Below are 19093 nucleotides of genomic sequence, written 5' to 3' on the forward strand. Positions count from 1 at the left end.
CGGTTTTATCTCTATGGTGCATCACTACACCTTACAGATAATCTATATGTGGTAGACGGTGATCGTTATTATCATAACAGCGAAAATTTGATTGTACCATGAAAATAACTATATAGTCAAAGATGACGAAAAGAGTCATCGTTATAGACAAAAGAAATGTTCTCAGATATTTTGTGTATATAAGAATCATGTACATGTATCTCTCGACAGTTTGCTCGATGTATTTTTGTGTGTGTCATAATATCGTAAATGTGGATATATGTGTAGGACTCTATATGTATATAACGAATGTATTTCTTTTCAAGCACCAAATCAACCACCAAATAATAGTGCTTCACAAGACTACGTCATTTTAGAGACCACGAGTCCCTCATTACTGAACGCTGGTAACTTGTCAAGTTACTCTAATTGGAACCCATTACACAATGCATCATCCTCCTCAGCGAAGAAAGTGCTTCTCCCGATGAAGTGGCCCTTTCCGGCAACCTCCACCACCACCGCATCGTAGTTCCCCACTCTGGTCCTCTCCACCGCCTTCCCCGTGAACTCTAAACCGGAGACTCCACTTTCGAACCGCCGTACCTGATTAAGCTCGATGAGTCCTTTGTGGACCTGCAAAGCAATTCGACCGGTCACTCCCGACCCGCATGGACATCTGGAAACCTGAAACGGGATTTAGAAAGGATTTCAAAATCTGGAAAAAGGAGAAAATGCCTCTCTTTTTTAGTATCACACGTATCTGTATGATATTACTGCTTGATTGAAATTTTTCATGTTTTGATTACGCTTCCGAAGATATATTCTTTCAGTTCCATTCATTTCAACTTTATTTTCATTTCCATTAAATAAACAGAGAATATTATATACAACGCATTAACAGAACATATTTGTAATAATTTAAAACAAATGAATTAACAAAATACATGTGATCATGAGTAACAACATAATTGCATTTTTAAAGGTGTATTTATGCATAGTACAAGGATGGGAATAGAAATGGAAGGTCCCACTAAAAAGAAAAAAAAAACTTGTATGATATGGGACCCTCAGAAAATACATAAGAGAACGAATAATGACTTAATGAACGTATAAACAGATATATGAAACAAAATCAAAAAAATCAATGTCAACTGATATGAAATTAAATTAGGAAGAAAAAATAAAGGAAAAAGAAAAAAAAATGAAACTAAAACACGCGCCATCGTGGACACAAGCAAACTGAATTCCATGATGTAAGAGTAATGACCAAAACGCACCCTTGATTGATATTGCGAAGAATCGGGTACATATACCAGTAAGAATGCACAAGAGCGGACATATAAAAAAGACAGAATAGACACAATAATACGGTATTATATTCTTTCGAGATTATGTTGTTGGTGATGGTTCTCAATGTCATCGAATTAAAATCAGAGGGAAACAAATTCTCTTTGCCGGAACATTATATTGTTACACAAGGGAGATGGGAACACTTGTAACACGACAAGATGTTAGGAGTTAATATCAAGTATTGATGGAGGAAAAAGTAACTAGTAGACACAGAGGTGTTATTCCAACAGGAGCAGAAAAGATCGACAGATGAAACCAAAAAAGAAAGAAAGAAATTACGGTCCTTTGGATTTTGATATCCAGTTTCAAAACATTGCAACCAAAAATAACATTGTTAGTTATCTAACAGGATTGCGGATATTCAGCAGTTTAAACACAAGACTGCCCGAAGGTAAAATAATCAGCTTGATGTCCAAACAAAAGGGGAAGTCAGAGAGGTCTCGAAGACGTCATGGACAAAAATTAGTCCCCCTCGACGCAGCCGCAACTAAGGGGAGACGTCACTGAGACCCCTCCGAGACCAGCTAAAGGCTTGAAAAAGGCCTCGAAAATCAAACATGTTTGATTCTCCCAGGAAACCCGGCTGTTCCCAGAAGACGTCCCGGTGACGTCGCGAAGACGTCTCTGTAAGCAACAAGACTTCTGTCGCCTAGTCTCCAAGCCAATGAGATACACGTACCCATTTAAACAGTGAATTCGATCATTAAAACCAATAAGTATTTACCCTACCAGTAATAAACACACACATACACACACACACACAAACACACACACACATACACACACACACACACACACACACACGCATAATAGCCTAAGTCGGCTACGGATTTCTGTGCATCAAATTAGTCGATAGATTCTGCAAACACTTTCTTGCTTCCTCTTCACAGAAGTCAAAGTCATGCTGAAAAGATTACTTTTCTCATTGGCATGTGTTTTGATAGCAAAAACAGAGAAACAAAAGTCATTGGTTTTTTTCCCGAGACCCGCCGTCCCCTTTAAAGCGGATATTCAAAAAAAAAGAAAAGAAAATGGAATAAAGTAAGAATAAAATGAATCCAAAAGAAAGAGAAAATATCCCTACAGAACGTTTCAAAAACGACAAAAATAAGATCAGAATTAAGAAAATATGACATTTTGCAATTTCATTTTTTTTCGGAAAATATTTCTTAACTAGTTCTTATGAATATTCAAATTAGTGATGTCATGTCCTCACAATTTTTCATGTATGTTTTATATCAAATTTCGAAAATTGTTATTTTTATAAAAACTGATTAATCAAAGCACATTTCAATACCACAATATATCAGGGTTAACATTTGCTTTTTTATTTTGGGTGGGTTTAAGGCAAATAAGTCTTATATCTATACAGCTGAAATATGAGATTTTTGTCATTTCCGCATATGAACTGAATAAGAAATTGTGAGAGCATGACATCATCAACTTGCTGATTTGAATAGTCATAACGACTGGTAAGGAAGTGCATGTTTTCCGAAAAATTTTAAAATTTTAGAATGTTATAACTTTTGCACAATTCTCCAGATAATTTCTGTTTTCTTTCTTATGTAATTGACAAAATTTTGGAGCGGATTTCTTTTTAAAGTAGACACATAAATCGAATGAAACCCATCGCCTCACGGAACTGCAAACAAACTACTCCTCCGTTAGGGTCAGTGATTTGTGACAAATGTCAATATGATGGATGTAGATGTTCTCTTGTATTCTGATCATGACCAGAACCTTTTTACACATTACGTAAATTAAATGAAACATTAATTTTTTAGTCAATGATATAGTGGTATACAACAGCGCATACCTGTCCAGCAGCCGACACACATATGTTAACAGAAGGCTCTAAACTCCATTCGTCTTTTCCATCCGTTATGATGGTGCCATACAGGGTAGCCAGATCCGGATCATTTGGATGACTCAGGTTCACCGCTGATCCTACTGCCTTAGCCACCGCGACCGCTGCCGATTGGATGTCTGGCATAGGTGATTTGCAAACGTCGAGGCCTAACTGGTCTGCGCTGACGTAAGCATAATATGCTCCTCCATAACCGATGTCTACTGTTACTGCCCCGTAACCAGGCACGTCGACTTCAATATCTAATCAACATGCCAAGAACAGAATAAATAGAAAAAATGAATACATTCACATACAACTGACCTTATTGTTCAGCATAGAAAAGTACTTGAAGAGGGTTTTGTACTTCACGGTTATCACTTCATTTAGGAACTTATATAGCCGGTTTTGCTGCTCTGGTAGCTCTCGCTGTTAGCAAGGGTCAAAGCTTCTTCCCTTAACTCTCCCCCCCCCCCCTTCCCCCTCCCCCACGGTTTTATGACCACATCATTGTTCGTTATTGGCCGAAGTCATAATAGGATGGGGCACACAACAAAGGCATGCCCTTGACGCGTTTGCGATTTGGGACAAATAAAATATTCCTATGTCCCAGGCAAACAGAATAGTAGCACGTGAGAGTTACTTTGCACGCAACTCCCGAAAGAATTTTGCACCTTTAAATGGACTGTGCAGTACTGGTTTAGGTGGGGATTCATGTTTTGAACATTCCTAAGTGAGATACTGAGAAACCTCTTATGAAATATGACAGACCATGTAATTTTAAGAAGAATTCAATGTTTATTTGATGAAAATTGGTTTTCAAATGGCTGAGATATCCAAAAAAGTGATAATAATAAAAGACTACAGGCCACGCCTTTTTATGTCCATCGTTACCGCCCCGTAACCTGTTACATCGACTTCCATATCTGATAGCTTGACAAGGGTGAAAATAAAAGAAAGCAATTCATTAATGCAGATGCCACGCTGTCGCGAAGTTGAATAAAGCCGTATAAACATGATAAAGGAAGTGTTCAAACTCTGCTCAGATCGTATCGGGTTATTCGTGAGGCAATTGCCGGTGGAGTTTCTCATGCTGCTAACAAAAGTTCGCGCTTGCTTTGGCTATAATGGATCAGCTTTCGACCAGGTTCAGAGCAAAATTCGCGGGAATTGCACATTCCATAGGCCTAATTCGTATGGTCATCTTCTGAAACTTTCGGGACAGTATGACGTCAGTCTAGGGTGGCGTCACGTGTCCCAAAACTGACACAAGATGGCAATATCATCCGAATATTGAATTTTCAATTTCAAAATACGAAGTTTGTCCCAACTATGTTAAAAGCAAGTCAACAGCCGAAACAATGCGATGCCTACGGAAGGTTACACTATGGCACCCGACCCACACTAGAAGGCTACACGAAGATGTGAATCTTCATTTAGGATTTTACCTATGCAAAGAACACACGATGGAAACAAGATGGGACAAGAAGATTTTCCCACCACTCGCGACTTGCTCCATGAAGATTTATAGTCTATCGGGGTCATACGATGGCTAACGATGCTCTCACGAATTACCTGAAATGGTTGCATTGCATGGGAAAATCTTCATCACTACTTATAGTAATGAAAAAACGCCGATGTGATAAAAGCTTTGTTTTCTTAAATTCTATTTTCAAGTTTCATTGGCAATAATCAAATCTATGAAATAAGAAATGTTAGCTTTACATGAGAAAGATTAATGGCTGGATCAAAACGAAGAAATCATCTTTCTTCTGTCAGATATTTTGGCTACAAATTTTCCAGGAGTCTCACAGGGTTCAATACTATTATGGCCATTGCTCTTTTGTATGTTCATCAATGATGTTCCTAGCTTAAAGTTTAGTCCTTGGACTAAAGTATCTCTTTATGCAGACGACACAACAATATTTCACCCAGGACGTGATGCTTACAAAGTACAGGAACAACTCCAAGCAGATACTCTTCTCCTCAGTAAATGGTTTTCAAATAATGATATGATTGTTAATTTAGAAAAAAACGAAAGTCATGTTATTCAGACCTCGCCGCGGAAAACATAGACATTCTTTTCAAGTTTGTATGAATGGCTGGCCTTTGGAAACTGTCACGAGACTCAAACATCTTGGGGTAATCTTTGAACAAACTCTTGACTGGTCTCCCCACATCGATGAAGTAGTCATGAAAATTTCTCGTTCTATTGCGTGTATACGAAGAATCAAATCGCGTTTGACACGTAAAAATCATGAATCAGGTGTATTTTTCGTTCATACTTCCACATACTTATGTGGCACTGAATGGGACTATCTTGCTTTTAAAGAAGACTTAACAAATGAATGAATGAATAAATGAATGGATAAATAAATAAATAAATAAATATAAAAGTAACAGATATTGATGAGTCCTTATGTGTTTTCGTGTGTAAAGGGGGGGGGGGGGGGCAGGGTTACATCCCCTCAGCCCCACCTCCAGCCCCATCCCCCATCCGGTAACACGACATTTTGCTCCTGAGACAATAACTGCTCCTGTCTTAACTTTCTCCAAGGACCTAGGATTAGGGTTGTGATGGGGTTTTAGGTTTAGTTTGATGTGAGGATTAGGATTATGATTAGGGCCCTATAGGTTAGGGTCATGTTTGTGGATATAATCATTTTAGCTGAGTGTGCAGATATTTCGTAGGAGCAATATCCAGGAGCAAATGTCGTTGAACCTCCGCACCCTTGGCTTTCACCTCATTTTCCTGATGGAGTCCAGCTTTCCATTATTGCCAGTATATTGACTCGGTAAGGCCAGCTCTGCGTTCCTGTCAGGGTGCCATAGTTTAGGCTATTATTGATTTTTAAAGGGTATGAATGAAGGCTATCAGTGAACGGAGGATTAGTCATGTATAAAATAATGATGAATAATTCGTTTGTCCTAGACCTGGACGGAAAACGTGAGTACCAGCAGCTGAGCATCCAAGGGGTTGAATTCACCGATATTGTCTTGGAATATTATGCGATGGCACAGCAAACACAACCATTTACGTTCCTACATGAATACAAAGATTTTCTAAGCACAACATTGTTAAAAAAATGAACAAAATCTGAAAGTTAACTTACAAAAAAAAAATGCATTCTTTTCATGCAACCTATTCATGAAAATATGACAGCCAAACTACATGTGCATCCAACATGATTGTACATTTTTCATATAATATTCGTGTTTTGTGTGTGAGTGTGTGTGTAAAAATGGCTATGTGGAACCAATCTGGATGTGTAACAGCGCTATTCAAATGAATAAAATTATTATACGATATGTGTATGCAACGGAGAATACCCAGCGAGATCATCTCCTTACCAGTTTTGAACGCAAAAGCTGGAACGCTGTGGAATCTTGCTTTCCCAGATCTCTTGGTTTGGTCGTCGTACTCCACGAAAGTTTGGACCAATCCGCAGACCCACTGTATGTTGACTTGCGTTTCGGGTGCAACCGCTTTAACGATCCCGAAATCCACGGCGTAACGGGCAAGGGCCATGTTTCCAGAGCCGCACATAGCACCAAAGCCCTGGTTACACATTAAAATAACTGCTAAATCTGCTTCATCGTGGTCGGGCTCTACGATTAGTAAGCCGTAGGAACCATTACCTCGGGGTGCGAGCATTAGAGCCCTTCTCAAGTGATCGAAGTGGTCTCGAACGTGCCGCCATTTTTCCATCATCGTGTTTCCAAAGTTCTTCGGAAAGCCAGAAAGAATCAGGCGAAACGAATCCCCGCCAGCATGCATATCTATCGTGTCAATCTTATAAGGGCTGGTGTTGATGGTAGATTCCGCCATGACGATATACCACTTGCTCAGGCTATAACTTGATTGATTAGAAGTGCTCCTGACGAGATCCCGTCCTCAAATGACTAGGGAGTTTTCCCTACACGACGGGAAGACCGAGAATACGCGGAAGCAATCAGCTGTGACAGTCCCCGTACTCGGACTCCCGTCCCCATAACTTGCCATAACTAAGCAGTTTCGCTTTTCTGCACAGGACGGAGGCGTGGGGACGAGATCGCTTTATATTGGCTGGCTGCTGGCTGACTGGCTCACTCCTGCCCAGCATCGGGACCGAACGCTATTTTGGCTGATTACCGTACTCGATTAATTCCCCAGGACGGGACGTTTCTTGGATTTGATCATGCGCAGAAGCAAATTTTGCACACGACACGCTCAAATCCCGGCCGGCCGCGTCGTGCTTGCGGAAACTCCCTATTGTCTGTGTCGCAGGGGCGCAGATAGTCATGGAAATAAACACAACCGCAAACAAAACACGCTTTTAAAATACTTCGCTGATTCCGCACAAAATGAAGTGGTAATGCAACTTCTGACTGTTTATTTAGCTCATTGTAGCAGAAACAAAATTCCAAGAAAAGCACAAAGCTTAATATGCCCCTTAATATACACAAAAGATTGTACAAGTACATGTCAGAAAAGTACGTATTGATTAAGAACAGTTTGGACTCCGACCATCTTGCTCTACTGAAACAGCCCTTTTACATGTCGTGTAGCAGATTACAGCTGCTTTACAGAGAAAATAAATTCCTTTGGCCATTTACGCCGACTTGTCCAAAGCATTCGATTCATTAGACCATGGTATTCTGCTACACAAATTAGAACACTACGGCATTCGAGGTGTACTCAAATTCGCTGGTTCGAAAGCTATCTCAGTGGTCGAAGTCAATATACTAGTTTTAAGGGCACCAACTCAGACATTCTACCCATAACGTGTTGGGTACCACAAGGGAGCATATTGGGACCACTTTTGTTTTTGGTATACGTGAATGACATCATCAATGAATCCAATCTACTTCGTTTTGTACTGTACGCGGACGACGTAAACATTTTGGCCTCTCATTCTGACAAAACAATATTGAACAAATTTTAATGACGAACGATGAACTGCAAAAAGTCTGTGATTGGTTTAAAGCTAACAGATTACAAATGAATGCAAGTAAAACAAAATATATATTTCAGTCCTCCGGAATGAAGCTGTCACATGATGATGATGATATACGCAGATGGTAATGCTATTTCCAGAGTTGATTCAATTAATTTTCTTGGGGTTATTATAGATGAGAGATTATCCTGGAAAAATGCACATCAATCACATTCATGGCAAGATCAGCGTATCCATTTCGCGTGATATTACCAAGGAAAATCCTATTAATGTTACACATCGCCCTTGTCTTGCCTTATACCCCGTTCCCACTGCCGATCAGATCAACTCGATCAAGCGAGATCAATCCCGATCACCTATTTTTGCCAGAGCAATCCCGACCAAATGCTCGATCGTCCTTCGACACGATCCCTTCCCGACCGCTATTCGATCTTTTACGATCCGCATCCGACCATTCTCGACATCTCCAGAATCTCTCCTCGACAGCCACACAGATCTCTACTCGAACATCCCGATATACACACAATCAATACACGATCGCTACACGGTCAATACTCGATTTCTACTGGACTTCCTAGACCAGCTCGACATTACTCGATCTGTGTAAGATCTTGCATCGAACGGGTCGGCAGGTTCGTACAGTGATCGGGTGAAGGAAGAATTGGTTACAATATTCGTTTGGTTATATGAGACAACTCAGTATTTATGCTTGAATACGGCGTGGCCAAAAAGAGTGCTACAAACTGACTATTAATTGCAAAAGCATGAATGAACGAAAGAAATGATAATATTTAGTATAGGTTTTACCGGCCAATTTCGCCCTTTTGTCAGTCCATTTGATGAAAGGTTCATTCAATTTAGCGAAAATCCTCATCACTGCACATTCGGTCATTCAAAATTGCAAGTTGTTCGTTCAATTTAGCATTCCGATCAATGAGATTTGCACATGTGCCTTTCGAATTCGTAAAACGGGCATTCAAATTGGCACGTGCTCTTCAGTCATTCAAATTCGCCAGCACTGGCGAAAGGGATATTTCAGTCATTCAATTTCGCGTATGGGCAGTCAAATTCCTAACATGTTCATTGAAATTAACGTCATGTCATTTTTTTTTTTTTTTGAAAAGGTGATGATATTTAAAAGCGTATTTCTATGTGACTTATTGTTTCATCCACACACTGTTAAGCAGTAAAAGTATCGTATTTTTTTACCATATTATATAACTTTGCTGTTCCGTAACGCCCCTTTTCTTTCATACATGACATTTTAGGCCTACATGTACCAATACTCTAGTTTAACTTCATCTTCTTACAGTCATGACGGCACAAGTTAGATACAGACGTATTTCTCAAGGGGACAGAAAACGAATTATAGGAATATTTGATGATCATAACCTTGACTTCCTACAACTGGCCGACACACGGAATAAAGCGCTCAACGGCGAGATAAGTTGTGGCCATGCACATGTTGCACTATCTTCGGAATTGAAGAGTCACTAAGCACATTAAAGAAAAAAAAAATATTGCCAAAATCTCTGAAATGAGTACGAAAATATGAAATGTAATGACGCTTGAAAAACAATAACTATGTTAAGAAAATAAAGAAAGAAAGAAGCAAACCATAAACATGCGTGCTAAATTGACTGCAAAAGATGTTAAATTGATTGCCCAAAAATGAATTGGAATGAGCAGCATGTCCGTGATCACGTGACTATCATTCTAAACTGAATGAACGAATAACCAAATGGTGCTTGTTTTACGAATTTCAATAGAAAAAGTGTTAAACGAATAACCAAATGGTGCTTGTGTTACGAATTTCAATAGAAAAAGTGTTACTTAGAATGAGGCTAAAGGTAATTTGAATGCTCAAAAATGAATTTGAATGAAGAGATCATAAAATTAAACTATACCGAACATGTCATCTTTGGTATATTTTGCTAAATTGAATGCAGCAATTAGGAATTGGACTGACAAAAGTGCGAAATTGGCCGACAAAACCTATAGTTGATAGAAGAACACTTCCTATTTTGAAACCACAATAATCAATTCTCGTGCAGGCGTTTCGATTCTGTAGTCATATTTCCTGAAAAAAAAACAAAAAAACCATGACAAAGACTGATCACTACTGTTTGTGAGCCACTCAAAAAGGTACCAAAAATGCATTCATTTGTATTCATTCATTTTATCCGTTTTCAGTGGCTATTTTTGACGCATTCGTTATCAGTTTTTACGGCTTCACTATCGCTCAGTCAAGTAGGATATCAGTGCGGAAAGCAACAGACTTGTAAATCACAAATTTTCATGGAGATCAAAGCACCTGCACGAAGATTGATTATCATTGTGTCAAATAAAATTTAAGATGTTCTTTCTATTGAATAATGTAACGATTTCATTCAGTCACTCATATCTTTTTAAATAAGAGACAGTTTTGTATCACTCTGTCTGCCGGGACACCATGTGTAATACCTATAATAGGTTCGTTCATATGCATTCGATATTTTCACTGGATGTGAAAAATAGCAAATCTAAGTTTGATGTCTCATTCAAAAAAAAAAAAAGAAATGTCACACCGCCACGCTTCGTATAAGTGCATGACAATTGTCATGTAGGTGGGCTGAAATTAATTTGGTCTAAAATGAAACATAGGCCTATATGCCCATAAATGCACCATTATATAGAGTTGAAAAAATTGACTGTTCTACACCCCAAATGAGTCGTGTTATCTTTGTAATTATTGTTCTCATTATTAAAGAATGAAAAAGTGAATGAAAATATCTATGCATTCATTGATAAATTATATAGGCCCAAGAGTGTGTGAAATAAAATACATGTATCATATTAATTTCTAAATTCATGAAGTGTGCTGATATGTGGAACAGAGTACATTATCATGAAAATAAAATAATATAACATTTTACACTAGCAAAAAAATGATGAAAATCTTGGTTGTTTATTTTTTTTTGTCAACTCATCCCAGCCAATCGATATCGAGATGGACTTCAAACAATGTACATACAACTCTCAATAAAAAAAAAAACCTTATTAAGCGAAGCAAAAGTGTAACATCTACGTGAATAAAAGTAAAGTAAGTCACTGAGCATTTATGAATCTACGTTACAACTACTGTTTTAACACGTCAGCGTAAGAAATAGATTTTATATCAACGTAACCAACTTCAACTTTGAAACAGACAAGCTAGCAAAAGAATTCAAGAAACATTTCTCAGTTTATAAGTAAAGTATATAATCTAGAAAATTTCCTTTCACGTTACAGTCATATTACCAGAATACCGATTTTTTCTCAGTTTCAGTTGTGTTTCTTTTCTTACTTCTGGTATTTTTGTCTGGAGAGTCTAATTCTGTCATGTCTGCTGTTTAGGGTTTGCTCTCTTTTCCCTCTCTTCGTGGCCCTTTTCTTTTCTTCAGTGGGCCAGGAGTGGATGAAGAAACTGACGACATTTAACTTTTTAACGTGACCAAGGATTGCATATGTTTTTTCTTAATACCTGAACAATAAATGAGTGCTAAGAAAGTACGTCTGCACCTGCTGCAACCACTGTCAAAAAGTGCTCGGTATTTGATCGAGTGCCGGTCGAAGCATGATCGAGTTTAGTCGAGTATCAATCGATAGCAGTCCTGTATCGGTCGTGTAGCGGTCGAGTTATTCATGAAACTGATGAATCCTGGATCGAGATGATCTGAAATCAATCGTGTAGCATTCGAGTATAACTCGAGATGATCGGGAACTGAGCTCGGGGAAAAATCCGTCCCGACCACACTAGATTTCTATACGACCGATTCCCGATCAGCACGATCTCTTCTCGATCACTACCCGAGCTGTTGGTGTTCGGGCTTCCTACTCGAATATTTTGGACATGTCCAAAATTATCGTGAAGGCAGCAGGAGCGATGCCGATCAAGGTAGATCGACCCCGAATACCAATGCCGAGCGAGCCCGACCAGGCTAAAAAAGCTTAATCGGGATTGATCGAGTTGATCTGATCGGCAGTGGGAACGTACCATTATGGTGCGTTCCCACTGCCGATCAGATCAACTCGATCAATCCCGGTCAAGCTTTTTTAGCCTGGTCGGGCTCGCTCGGCGTTGGTATTCGGGGTCGATCTACCTTGATCGGCATCGCTCCTGCTTCCTTCACGATAATTTTGGACATGTCCAAAATATTCGAGTAGGAAGCCCGAACACCAACAGCTCGGGTAGTGATCGAGAAGAGATCGAGCTGATCGGGAATCGGTCGTATAGAAATCTAGTGTGGTCGGGACGGATTTTTCCCCGAGCTCAGTTCCCGATCATCTCGAGTTATACTCGAATGCTACACGATTGATTTCAGATCATCTCGATCCAGGATTCATCAGTTTCATGAATAACTCGACCGCTACACGACCGATACAGGACTGCTATCGATTAATACTCGACTAAACTCGATCATGCTTCGACCGGCACTCGATCAAATACCGAGCACTTTTTGACAGTGGTTGCAGCAGGTGCAGACGTACTTTCTTAGCACTCATTTATTGTTCAGGTATTAAGAAAAAAATATATGCAGTCCTTGGTCACGTTAAAAAGTTAAATGTCGTCAGTATCTTCAGCCACTCCTGGCCCACTGAAGAAAAGAAAAGGGCCACGAAGAGAGAAAAGACAACAAACCCTAGACAGCAGACATGGCAGAATTAGACTCTCCAGACAAAAATACCAGAAGAAAGAAAGGAAACACAACTGAATCTGAGAAAAATTCGGTATTCTGGCAATATGACTGTAACGTGAAAGGAAATTTTCTAGATTATCTACTTTACTTATAAACTGAGAAATGTTTGTTGAATTCTTTTGCTAGCTTGTCTATTTCAAAGTTGAAGTTGGTTACGTTGATATAAAATCTATTTCTTACGCTGACGTGTTAAAACAGTAGTTGTAACATTCATAAATGCTCAGTGACTTACTTTACTTTTATTGACGTAGATGTTACACTTTTGCTTCGCTTAATAAGGTTTTTTGTTTTATTGAAAGTTGTATGTACATTGCTTGAAGTCCACCTTGATATCGATTGGCTGAGTTGACAAAAAATAAACAACCAAGATTTTCATCTTGCTAGTGTAAAATGTTATATTGTTTTATTTTCATAATAATGTACTCTGTTCCACCAGCACACTTCATGAATTTAGAAATTAATGATACATATATTTTCTTTTACACTCTCTTGGGCCTATACTTTATCAATGACTACATACATATTTTTCATTCACTTTTTCATTCTTTAGTAATGAGAACAATAATGACAAAGAAAACACGACTCATTAGGGTTATAGAATAGTCATTTTTTTTTTTTCAACTCTACGGTGCATTTATGGGCATATAGGCCTATGTTTCATTTTAAACCAAATTAATTTCAGCCCACCTATATGTAATGCACTTACGAAGCGTGGCGGTGTAACTTTTTTTTTTTTATGAGACATCAAACTTAGATTTGCTATTCTTCACATCCACTGCAAATATCGAATGCATATGAACGAACCTATTATATTATACATGGTGTCCCGGCAGACAGAGTGCTACAAAACTGTCTCTTCTTTAAAAAGATATGAGCGAATGAATGAAATCGTTACATTATTCAATAGAAAGAACACCTCAAATTTTATTTGACACAATGGTAATCAATCTTTGTGCAGGCGCTTTGATCTCCATGAAAATTTGTGATTTACAAAATCTGTAACTTTGGGCACTGATATCCTACTTGACTGAGCGATAGTGAAGCCGTAAAAACTGATAACGAATGCGTCAAAGATAGGTACTGAAAACGGATAAAATGAATGAATACAACTGAATGCATTTTTTGTACCTTTTTGGGCTCATAAACAGTAGTGATCAGTCTTTGTCATCTTTTTTTTTCAGGAAAAATGAATAGAATCGAAACGCCTGCACGAGAATTGATGATTGTGGTTTCAAAATAGGAAGTGTTCTTCTATCAACTATAGGTTTTCCCGGCCAATTTCGCACTTTTGTCAGTCCAATTCCTAATTGCTGCATTCAATTTAGCAAAATATACCATAGATGACATGTTCGGTAGTTCAATTTTATCATCTCTTCATTTGGAGCATTCAAATTAATTCTAATTAACACTTTTTCAGTTGAAATTCGTAAAACAAGCACCATTTGGTTATTCGCTCATTCAGTTTAGAATGATATAGTCACGTGATCACGGACATGCTGCTCTCGTTCATTCCAATTCATTTTTTGGCAATCAATTTAACATCTTTTGCAGTCAATTTAGCACGCATGCTTATGGTTTGCTTCTTTCTTTATTTTCTTAACATAGTTATTGTTTTCCAAGCGTCATTACATTTCATATTTTCGCACTCATTTCAGAGATTTTGGCAACATTTTTTTTTTTAACGTGCTTAGTGTCTCTTCAAATCCGAAGATACTGTAACATGTGCATGGCCACAACTTATCTCGCCGTTGAGCGCTTTATTCCGTGTGTCGGCCAGTTGTAGGAAGTCAAGCTTATGATCATCAAATATTCCTATAATTCTTTTTCTGTCCCCTTGAGAAATACGTCTGTATCTAACTTGTGCCGTCATGACTGTAAGAAGATGAAGTTAAACTAGAGTATTGGTACATGTAGGCCTAAAATGTCATGTATGAAAGAAAAGGGGCGTTACAGAACAGCAAACTCGAGTTATATGATATGGTCAAAAATATGATACTTTTACTGCTTAACAGTGCGTGGATGAAACAATAAGTCACATAGAAATACGCGTTTATATGTTATCACCTTTTCAAAAAAGAAACAACATGACGTTAATTTCAATGAACATAATATATATGGAGGAATTTGACTGCCCATACGCGAAATTGAATGACTGAAATACCCCTTTCGCCAGTGCTGGCGAATTTGAATTACTGAAGAGCACGTGCCAATTTGAATGCCCGTTTTACGAATTCGAAAGGCACATGTGCAAATCTCATTGATCGGAATGCTAAATTGAACGAACAATTTGCAATTTTGAATGACAGAATGTGCAGTGATGAGGATTTTCGCTAAATTGAATGAACCTTTTATCAAAATGGACTGACAAAAGTGCGAAATTGGCCGGTAAAACCTATACTAAAGATAATCTTTCGTTCATTCATGCTTTTGCACTTAATAGTCAGTTTTATAGCACTCTTTTGGGCCACGCCGTATTCAAGCATAAATACTGAGTTGTCTCATATAACCAAACGAATACTGTAACCAATTCTTCTTTCACTCGATCACTGTACGAACCTGCCGACCCGTTCGATGCAAGATCTCACGTAGATTACTGTAACTTGGTTTGGTCTGGAGCCACTGAGCGTGACTTAAATCGTCTTACTGTTCTTCAGAAAAAAGCTATTCGACTGTGTACAAACTCTCACTATCTTACTCACACTCCTCCCCTTTTCAAAGACGTAGGCTGTTTATCTCTCAAAGATAGGATCTTTTATAGAACGAGTATTTTTATGTTTAAATATGTACATTCGATATTGCCGTGTATTTTTGATGATTATTTTAAAACGCATTCTATGAGTCATAATTTTAATACAACGTTATAAACAAAACTTTGTCTTGCCATTATGCCGATCTAAGATGAAATATAGGAACTCAGTGCAATATAAAGGTGCAAAAATATGGAATTCATTGGAATATAATTTTAAGTGCATTATGAGTTTAAATCATTTTAAGTTGAAATTGAAATAATATCTCTTTGAATCTTATGATTAATTACATTTTATCAAGGTATTGGAACAATATACATTCATGACGTTTTGTTTTGTGCTGTATTTATGTATGTTCTGTTTGTTTTTATGTGTATTTTTTTGTCTATTATTGAGTATCCAGTGTTATTATGTAACATTTTGTATTTTGTATTTTCATGCCAATCTGTTTTTTTGATGTACTTCTGTATAGGGAATCACAATCTTCAAGCCACTGGCTTTTTCGTGGTTTTCCTCGACATTTGATTACTGTACAAATATTTGGCTGTATTGCTTGTATGAAACCAATAAATTGTGACAATGGACAAGTCGTTTTCTTTGTGAATTATGCTGTAAGTTTTTTATTTTCGATTGTGTTATTGATTGATCTTGGAACAGTAGAGAATTGGTTTGACTCGGAGTATTTTTGTTGCTGATCATACGCTTGGATTCTGTGTTCGGTGAACTGCTGTGTTATTTGCATCATATTCCTGTCGGTGTATATTGCAATGTACATCACAGCGTGGGGTGGGGGGCAGACTTATTCTCTACGGTGTAGGGACAATCATGACAATATATCTGATAAATTCTATTGCCGTATTGTCACACTCTACTGCTGACCTGCTAACCTTTGTGTTATTGCTGGAGTGAAAATTCTCCTTTTATGAAATCTTCCTGGGATATATGCCTCAGTGAATTTAGATGAATCTTTTGTGTAACAACACATTCTGTGAGTGTTTATACAGAGATTTGCCCCCAGTCTTTTGTTGCAAAGAAATGATGGGTGAATGTACTGTATTTATATATATATATATATATATATATATATATATATATATATATATATATATATGTATATATATATATATTAATATTAATTATAAGGAAATGTGATCCCACTGTCGTGCGAGGCGGCTACAAACGCCACGATTGGTCTTTCGTAGCTAATTTTGGATGTTTTGTTGAATTTTGGTCACTATCATGGCTAACTTAAAGTGACATTATTATGTGTAGTACACACACACACACACACATACACACACACACAAACACGTATATTCAGCAAAAAAAAAGTAAATACTTTTTTGAAGTTAATATTTCTCATAAAATCAATGTACATGTATTATATGCCATATTGAAGGTAATTTTATTGGCTATCAACCTGATAGGTCAATTAAAAGGGAAACTTTACGCATACCATGAGTGAACATATTCTGTTTTTCTCTTCCAGGGCACAAAAGTAAACATTGCAAAAATGAGCAAGGTGTCACTCATGCGTAAGTGATCTTTCATTTTTATTATAACAATGACAACAGCAGACAAATTTATCACAGTAAGAAACACGAATTAATTTGCAAAAATGAACCTATGATTTATAAATTGTCTTCGTAGCCACAAAGATTAAAGAAAGGCTGAAAAAAATAATAGAGGAAAATGAAGAATCTTCCGTCAAATCCAAATTCAAATGTCATGAAACAGGGAAGTTATACTGAGTCGAGGGGAAGGTGCATTCCAATGTCTTTGGTTGCACATAAGTACTTTAGCTATGATTGACAGATGAGGTCACAACGGGAGTATTGGTTTGAAAGGATTTTTGTGTGTGTGTGTGCGTGTGTGCGTGTAGGTGTATCCAAGCAATATGAAGAAAAATAGAAGAAAATTAATTAAAATATATGGAATGTTTCTAGATATTCGTTTCATAGCAAAAGTGATGTTGAGGGTATCGTAAATTAACATTAAACAACATGCATTTGTATTTCAGGAAACCTTTAATGCTAAGGCTGTCCCAAAAGTATTAGACCTTACTTATGACAGTGTGTATGATAGTGACCTTTGTTTTTTCTTTCTCTATATTAGATAAACATGTATCATTCCCTTTGTTTTCATTATGATGTATACTGAAGATATGAAAATAGATTCAAAATGACAGTAGAGGTCTTAAAAGACAGAAATGATAAACAACCTTCTGCTTTGCTTTCTTTCGGTTTTATTTCTATATGTATACAAAAATTTTTCTTTAGCTACGTACATAGACAGATAAAGTACAAAAGTATGCGAAATAGCAAAGATATAAGATTTAATATTTCAGGAATATTCATTAGTTACGCAACAAATATAACAATTAACGCCAATGTCAACACACAGCAGAGTAGAAGATTTGCATATAAACTTTGCACTAAAATTTAAAGGAAAAGGGTAAAAAACAAATGACAAAGTGGGCATGTGCGGCAGGGCAAGATAATGTAAAAACGTGCTTAAGTCGGTGGGAAGTCTGCGCCTGCATAGCTGTATTAGTTTCCCATTGTAATTTTGATAACGAGATAAAAGGGATTTCGAATTCAATACAGCGAACAAACACAGTTGAGTTGCAAAACTTAGAAAAAATTGAATTGTGCGAGATGACTTTGGTATTTAAAAAAGAATGATCAATGTCCTTTTGTTTCGTAATCTTGAGTATGAAATTGATGCAATTTATCAAAGCAATATAGGAAAACAAGAAGTGCGATCGGATTTAAGAGTTGCAAGAAAATAATCTTGGATAGATATAGGATAAAAATAGTTTGGCAAATGAAGTTCACTCGTCCTTCTTGATATGGATTTTTCTATGCAAACATGCATTTTCTAACATAGATTGATAAACGCAAACTTTGCTCATTTTTCCACTAATGAATTGAAAAATCGCGATTTAATTCTTAGACTCTTTCTGACAGCAGTATTATTTGCATTTTTAACATTCAGTGAATATATACTTACTGATAAAGGACTTTAAAATAAAAACAAGGTACATCATATTGAACGCTAGTAAGTCATTGTAATTTATGTAACTGAAAAATCTTAAATTGCCCATTAAAGTGTGAATAGGAATATAGCATGATCTTGTGCGTATTACCATTTAACATTCAACATTCACCTGTGATCAGTAGAAGTGAATGTTTATCGACAGACCCTAGTAGATATATGCCTACGTGTTAGTATAATTACATTAAGACATGATTATAGTATATATGATTTTAAATTCCTACGTGAAACTGGAGTCGCTGAACTTTTTTTTTAAATTAGATTTCATCTTATTCAAATTCATGAAATTCTTCCGCCGAGATGTTTTCATTGCAACTGACTTATTTAGGTCGATGTAGGGCAATTTGTCAATCAGTTGCAATACATTTCATCTCTCTTGAACTCTCAGAATTTACCTGGACTACTTAACTATTATGAAAACCAAAAACGTCCCTTTAAGTAAATACGCAGCGTGTCACT

The 19093-nt window shown here is 37.2% G+C and overlaps 1 protein-coding gene across 1 annotated transcript; it reads right to left on the minus strand.

The window, feature by feature from the left end:
• Positions 1 to 399: 399 nt before the first annotated feature.
• On the minus strand, positions 400 to 7004 carry LOC140230330 (trans-L-3-hydroxyproline dehydratase-like). Its single transcript, XM_072310481.1, has 3 exons — positions 6527 to 7004; positions 3146 to 3438; positions 400 to 663 (listed from the first exon to the last, which is right to left on the minus strand). The coding sequence occupies exons 1-3, from the start codon at positions 7002 to 7004 to the stop codon at positions 400 to 402; spliced, it is 1035 nt and encodes a 344-aa protein (XP_072166582.1).
• Positions 7005 to 19093: the final 12089 nt, after the last annotated feature.

The sequence above is a fragment of the Diadema setosum genome, chromosome 7 (assembly GCF_964275005.1).
Source record: "Diadema setosum chromosome 7, eeDiaSeto1, whole genome shotgun sequence".
NCBI classification, from domain to species: Eukaryota; Metazoa; Echinodermata; class Echinoidea; order Diadematoida; family Diadematidae; genus Diadema; species Diadema setosum.

Bases quoted from the DNA above. Each gene is read 5' to 3' on its own strand.
- LOC140230330 (XM_072310481.1), bottom strand. From the start codon at position 7,004: ATGGCGGAATCTACCATCAACACCAGCCCTTATAAGATTGACACGATA. The intron at 3,439-6,526 runs GTAAGGAGATGA...CATGTTGATTAG, and splicing joins AGCTTTTGCGTTCAAAACTG to ATATTGAAGTCGACGTGCCT. The intron at 664-3,145 runs GTATGCGCTGTT...ATCCCGTTTCAG, and splicing joins GTGTGTCGGCTGCTGGACAG to GTTTCCAGATGTCCATGCGG.